We start from the raw sequence: 7,753 nt of genomic DNA, 5'->3' as shown, positions 1-7,753 counted from the left end.
AGTGTGGTAAATTGTTATCCTGATACGGGGGGGAAAAAGAGCATGGACATCATTTGGATATATTGAGCAGACTGACCCAGAAAATATTTGGGTCGATGTTGGCCAAGTTATACAGTTAGGCTAGCCTACAGTACATTGAGACAGCACATGGACACTTGAAGACCAGTTTAGTGCCGTCTGATTCGCCACTGAGTCCTTAATTATAATTTTTTTGTTTTCATAGTTCCAAAGTGTAGGAAATTGTATTGTGTTTAAGCGGCGTTAAGGTATCGTTCTCTGCAAGTGGACGTTGGATTGCTCCTGTTTGCTGCAGGAGAGAAACGGGGTTAGCCAGCAAAGCAGGGGACATCGTCAGAGAGGATAACGTTGGGTTGCCTGTTTGTTTTTTTGGTCGGAGGATTACAACCGTGGAGTAGGTTCTTTGCTTCACTACAGACCGAGACTGTGAGTAATAAAATGATCGTCTTTTGATCCATAAGAGCTCCAACAAGCACGCCAATGATGGTACCATAGACTATATGACCTAAAGAAAAAAAAAAACCAGGGTATTTCATTTCATTTCTATTTTAATTTATTGGGATTGCAGTTGCTATTTTTACGCATGTGTGTTGTGTGGAATAAATTACACACGATGGATTGATTATTTTTCTAAGAATGGGTAAAGCATTCTTGCTGTTTAATATAACATAGACTCATTCTCTCTAGGGATATATCTCTGAGTATTCAGAGTGGGGGCTCAAGACCAAATATATTCTGCTGCATGGGAGATTGGTTCCTTAGGCAGTATAGCTACACTTTGGTACTACTGTGGCTATCCGAGGCCTCTTTGTGGCTCAAGTGAGAACCTAGATAATGGGCATAATTTTGATACAATTCCCATGCTTTTCAGTATTCTATTCTAGTTAGGCCTAAGTGAGCAAGGTGGCTGGGGAGGCTACAAGTGGGGGCTCGTCTGGGATCTGTTTACTGTGTTGGGGAACACATTTGCAAAATTGAAAGCGATTCTATTTTTTTTGCATCTGGGTAAATGCGTGGTGTGTGAATTAACCATTGTACTCTGATGTATTTCCTGTTTTTGTTGTATTTACTGGTGTTTTATGGTTTATTGCTAGTAAATCTCATGCAAGACCCAGATAGCAAGTGGATCTGGGCCATATACAGGCCAGATCTGGCCCTTGTAGCTTAGTTCCGGCCCATATATGGCCCAGAATTATTACACATCCGCTTGCTATCTGGGGATGGAGGCAAGTCAGATTCTTACCTGGTGTAAAGAGAAGGACCTTGAGGTAAAACATGCATTTGTACTCAATAAGGTCTCTGCTGAAATATCTGATGAGGAAATTTACAAGGCTTTAGATGCTGTTGGGTCGACCTAAAATAAAGGGGCATGGTCTAGATACAACAGGTAAAAGCCACTCCCTTTTTATTTGACACCACAAATGACATGACCCAAATCAAAGTACCAGAGCAGGTAGGGCTCCAAGATGAGTTAGGCCCCTGGCCCGTCCATATCGTGGAGGCACAGCCACTGTCAGTCTCCACAGAGGAAGAAGACTTCCAGTCAAAGCTGATGGAATTTCTAAGTCACGAAGGGAAGACTTTAGATGAGGTGAAAGGCCTGTTTACTCCTGTTACCTCTGTGCCTACTGCTCCTGATTTGGACATGGTTGAAAAGTGTCAAGTTGCACCTGCTGAGATGCAGAGCTATCGTAAACTATGCTCTCTGGGGTGAAGCCCACTCCTAGCGAAGAAGAGGAATACGATGCCTGGGCTGAACAGACCACCAATATGCTTGAGGAGTGCCAATGTTCTGATACTGTGAAGAAACAGAGAGTAGCTGAGAGTCTTAAAGGGCCTGCTGCAGATATCATTAGGTCCTTGAGAGTCAGTAATCCTAATCCGACTGCCAATGACTACTTCAAAGCTCTGGAGAATATGTTTGGAACAACTGAGAGTGCTTCCGATCTCATGGTGAGGTTCCGTAATACAGTCCAGCTTGAAGGAGAGAAGCTCTCTACATATCTGTTAAGACTGGACCAATTGCTGCACTCTGTGTTCTGTAAAGGTGGAATTGATCGGTCTGGTATGAACCATGCTCGTATTGAGCAAGTAGTGAGAGAGGCTTTGTCTTACAACCTTGTGGCCCTTCTTAAAAAAACTCACCACTTTCGGTCCGGACTGTCTACTACTCTCTACGGAATTTTGACGGGATATTCGCCCGTTTTTTCCCCAACGTCCTTCATCAAAATTTCTGCGTCTGAATACCGGACGTAGTTGACAGTCCAGGCCGGAAGTCGACTCATCTGGCTCGCGAGACTAAGACCACTCCCCAGCATTACTGAACTGCTCCATGAAGTGAGAGAAGAGGAAGACATGATCCTTGACAGACATAGTGCTAAGAAGGGTGTCACTTCAGCCGCAGTGTTACCTGTTGAATTAGCTCCTCATGCTGCTGCCTCCGCTTGTGCTGCACTTACCGTGGCTTCCGCTGTCGTTAGTGTCCCCACTGAGAGGGACATGGACATAGAGCTACTGAGGAAAAAAATACACACACCGAAGAGTGAAATTGTCAGCCTGTGTTGTGTGGAATAAATTACACACGGTGCGTTGATTTATTTATTTTTCTAAGAATGGGCGAAGCATTCTAGTGTTTTAATATAACAGCCTAATTCTCTCTAGGGATATTTCTCAGAGTATTCAAAGCGGGGGCTCAAGAGCAAATATATTCTGATGCATGGGAGATTGGTTCCTTAGGCAGTATAGCTACAGTTTGGTACTATTATGGCTACCCGAGGCCTCTTCGTGGCTCAAGTGAGAACCTAGGAAACAGGCATAATTTTGATACATCCCACCATAGCTCCTCCCATGCTTTTCAGTATTCTATTCTAGTTAGGCCTAGGGGAGCAAGGTGTTTGGGGAGGCTACGTGTATTTCTATGTGTATTTCTATGTATGTGTCATTAATTAAAGAGAAAAGATCTGTGGAGAGACTGTAAGCTTGTGAGATCAGGATGGTCTCACAAGGTTTCAACTCTACCAGAGCACTAACAAGGTTTTTGCAGCCCACGGCATCAACACCTGTTACAGTACGGTAGCTATGCTGGTCTACTGTACTTCAAACAACATGCACTCACCACTGATCAGGCTGCTAGAATTCAAAACCCAGAGGGAAGATACTTTTCCTCTTTGGTCTAGTGATAAAATGTTTTAGTTTGGAATCATCCCACCAGCAACAAGACTTTGAATCCAGTCCAGAACCCAGAACCAAGTGTGAACCCAATCTGTCTCACTCAATAACACCCTTGGTTGTGTTTTATCAGCTACAGGATCTCTTCAGGGAGGCAGACTGGACACCACGGACTAATACGCCTGACAGGCTGCCTCCATTTGAATGGACTCAGACTAATACAGGCCAGGGGGGAGAGACGGACAAGCAGATTAAATTAGATGTCTGTATTGTCCACAAGGGAAATTCATTTTGCTTCAGTCAGACACATAAAACCCATCACAGTACAACATCACATCACAATAAAAAGGGAAGAGGTAGGGTCTTTAAAAATAATTTTGTGCTGAAGTGCTTGTGCATTGTGTGCATGTGTGTGTCCGCATAGGGGAGGGGTGGCTGGCGTTGGCCAGTTCATCTAATCATGGGGGGGGGGTGTAGGAGAGGAAGTATTCTGTTTGTTCAGGAGCCTTATCGCAGAGGGGGTGAAACTGGCCCTGCCCCTGTTTGTTTTAAATACCTCCTACCAGAGGGCAGGATCTGGAAGCAGGTGCTAGGGTTGTGAGTTGAGTCTCTTGCGATCTTACTTGCTTTCTTCAGCGCCCTCTGGTCGTAGAGCAGCTGGAGGGCTGAGCACTGCACCCTGCAGAGCGCGGACCCCAGGGTGATCACCCTCCGCAGTTTGGCCTGGTTGGTCTCCGAGAGCCCCTCATACCAAGCCAAAAAAGAGAAGGCGAGCCAGACACCCCAGGGCTAAGGGACCAACAGCCTGCAGAAAAGACCATCTTCATAATTAATAATTCAGAAAATACCATCTTCATAATTCTTCATAATTCTGAAATTGGATGAAACAGATTTGTTTATTTGTGCTTGAGTCGTGGCAGGGATTTTGAACATTGATTCCTTTTCAACTCGCCTGTCAACTCGTACCCGTGCGTGTGTGTGTGTGTGTGTGTCCACGTGAACACACGTTGAAGGGCTTTCTATGGCAGTGAAATTGCCCATTCTTTCTCTCTTCACTCGCTCTCTCTCTCTTTCTCCCTCACTCTTTCTCTCTTTCTCCCTCTCTCTGTCACACACACACACACACACACACACACACACACACACACACACACACACACACACACACACACACACACACACACACACTTTCCTCGATGCGTTAAGCCTGACATTAAGACCAAGGGCCAAACTGCAGTGCATCATCCAATCCGCCGAGAAGGTGATCAACCTGCAAACAGCCCTCCCTCCTGGTCCTGCACAACTCCAGGACCCTGCAGGAGGCCAGGAAGACTGCGGCCGACCCCTCCCACCCCGGCCATAATCTCTTCGTGCCCCTCCCCTCAGGCAGGAGGCTGCGGTTCACCATGTCTGCACGCCACAGAGGCAGCTTCTTCCCCACGGCCATCAGCCTCTTGGGGTCCCCCTCTGACCAGCCCCCCCCCCCCCCAAAGACTCCACCACTGTTGATAAGACGCTTGCACATGACCGGAATGTTCTGTGTAGGACGCACCGCACTCACATATCACGCCGCACACACTATACTGTACACACACACACACACTCGCTTACACATTACACTCTGGATACTCACTGTATATACACTGACTGCACTACTTTTTGTATGTTGTTCTTTTTCTTAGCTTATCCTTTTTTGCACTAGCATTTTGTACTCGCTCTTTGCACTGTCCTGACTCGTCCCAGCACCCTGTCCAATGATGTCTCAATGTTATGCACCACGACCGAAAGCAAATTCCTAGCACGTTGAAAAACTGCATGGCAATAAACTAATTCTAATTCTACAGACATTGTCACGGATGATGTCACTGCTGGTGTGTGCACGTCATTTGAGGAATCTAAATCAATAGCTTGTCACACACATACACATACACACACACACACACACACCCACTCTCTCTCTCTCTCTCTCCCTCACACACACACACAAACACACACACGCACATACTCACACAGACACACACACTGACACACACACACACACACACACACACACACGCACACGCACAGTCCCTCTCCAAGACACTAGGACATCTGGAGTCTATAGGTAGACAGGCGTGGGCAGTGGTACCATACTGGGAGCCATAACCGGTTCATCTCCTGTAATAACAGGATGATTAAGTTGGCTCTTCTCTGTTTGTGTTAGATTAACTGTCATCTCCATGGCAGAGTGGACTGATATTCACGGTCGTTAAGAAACACATGCACAGTGTGATCTATATACAAGACTATATCAGCTATATCTGACAATATCAGTTCTGTGATCTGAAAGGTCAGTTCAAAGATCAACATTCATCTTGATTAAGTTGCCTCCTTAGAAATGAGATACAATTTTATTGGGTTGGCATGTCCACATCAAAGCGAACACAGTAGGCTACAGCAGATAACAGTGATGAGACTTTTTTTTACATTACATATTTTAGGCCTATTATATGTCTGTTTGGCTTTTTTGGAGAGAGCTTGATCAGTAACAGATGTACAGGCCATCCTAATAATGTTTTCTGTGAATGATATACATCACTTGCAATTACACAATATCTTCTACTGTATGTAATGATATGCATTTAACCCTCTCCTGATGTAAATGTCAGAAAACACTGAGTACAAAACAGTAACACACCTGTAAATGTTACTTATATGGTTATCCGTCTGTAGGCTTCATTAATACAGAGTGTCTATAAATACTTTATCATATGAGAGGCTGAGCACGAAAATACATTTAAAACATGTTGTGCACCAGTCCGAGAAATGCCCTCACTCACCGATACAAAACCAACGAAAGAAGTCAAACAACCACTATTGCAAAAGTATGATTTGAATAATCTGATTGATGGCAACTATGGATAGATAAACACATATTAATAATATATATTATATATATATATATATTGAAAATATATATATTATATATATATATTGAAATACATATTCATACATTGATTTGGCACAGCGAGGGCGCGAGCCAACACTACGTGCTGTTCGGGAGCAGATCGTTCCTGCCGTTGTAAACGACAACACCGGGAGGATAGAACACCACCGGCTCCGCCGCGGACTGTGTGACCGGGGCCACCAGCGCGTGCCCCTGCTCGTCCTGCTCGGGCTTGGTGGACGCGGTGAACGGTCTCATGTTGGTCACCGAGGGCGAGGTCATCTTCCAGAACAGTTTCTTCAGCCCCTTTCTGAACTCGCGACGCATCAGGCAATACAGGATGGGGTTGAGGCAACTATTGGAGTGCGCCAGGCACACCGTCATCGGGAAGATGTACGCCTGTGTGGTGTAGTACTCGTAACTAAAATGGACCACGTTGAGTTTGATGAGGATGCCCCAGGCGGTCAGCGCCTGGTTGGGAAGCCAGCAGAGGAAGAAGGTGAGCACCACGATGGCCACGGATTTGGTCACCTTGGATCGTCTCTTGGCGCTGGTCTTGTTGACATTATTGGATGTGATGAAACGCAGGAGTAGAAGGTAGCACACTGATATGATCGCCAACGGAATCACGAACCCGATCAGGACTTTTTGCGCATGGTAAAGCCCTAGCCAAAACACTCTGGTGTTGTCCGGGAATCTGACAAGACACAGTTCTTCGTTGGATACGGTTGACGTTGTAGAGAAGACTGCATTCGGCAAAGCGGCAGATATCGCTGCGAACCAGATGACAACGCTAACGGAACGCGCGGAGCAGCAGGGACGTCGCCGCTTGCTCTTGAGCGCGGATGCAAGTGACCAGTAGCGCGCCACACTCATCGCGGTAAGGAAAAACACACTAGCATACATGTTCATAGCCGTGACATAGGACACTATTTTACACATCGCGTTGCCAAACAGCCAAGTGAAGTCCAAAGCATTCTCCACAGCCCAAAAGGGCAAAGTCAGGACGAACTGTAAATCCGTTACAGCCAAACTGGTCACGAACAGGTTGATGGAGGATTTCTTCCATACTTGTTTGGACTTCATGAGGTACAAGACCAGGACATTTCCAATCAACCCCAGCGCGCAGACCACGGAGTAGATGATAGAGCTGATAATTCTCAGGACGGCTGATCCATCTCCCCCGAAATCCCACGAAACCTTATCAAAGTCTGCAAGCTGAAAGTAATCGCCAGATGAGCGATTTGTTTTATTAAACGTGTCAGTGAAGTTAAAAGCAGTAACCTGGAAGAATCCTCCGGATCCCTCGACAGGGTCAGAGGGCTCCCCGGGTATCTCCGACCTCAGCTCCGTTCCACTGCCGGCCAGGAAATCCATCGCGAGGTCAGCCGGTTGCTCCAACTGTTGGGAACATCCTAGGTACGAGGACGCTGGGGCAGCCTCGGTGTCTCATCAGTCCATGCTCACTGACACCGGCAGGCCTACAATCGGCTGAACAAATCCACGTTCAAATGGAGCCGAGCACACAGCAGTCCAGTTTGAAACCAAGATTTCAAACAATTCAGCCGTTTATGAAGAAAAGTTCCATGCGTAATGCCACATGGATCTCGGCGACCAACATTTACTCCCCTCCCGACTGAA

General features: G+C 46.2%; 1 protein-coding gene across 1 annotated transcript; it reads right to left on the bottom strand.

Annotated features, from left to right (window-relative positions):
* Positions 1 to 6,211: 6,211 nt before the first annotated feature.
* On the bottom strand, positions 6,212 to 7,489 carry rxfp3 (relaxin family peptide receptor 3; the record flags this gene model as incomplete). Its single annotated transcript, XM_084442537.1, has 1 exon — positions 6,212 to 7,489. One exon carries the CDS (start codon positions 7,487 to 7,489, stop codon positions 6,212 to 6,214), a length of 1,278 nt encoding a protein of 425 aa, XP_084298663.1.
* Positions 7,490 to 7,753: the final 264 nt, after the last annotated feature.

This window comes from Borostomias antarcticus (genome assembly GCF_949987555.1).
Source record: "Borostomias antarcticus genome assembly, chromosome: 8".
Taxonomy (NCBI): domain Eukaryota; kingdom Metazoa; phylum Chordata; class Actinopteri; order Stomiiformes; family Stomiidae; genus Borostomias; species Borostomias antarcticus.
Note: the sequence above shows the minus strand (reverse complement) of the source record. Positions and strands in the feature narration are given on the sequence as shown.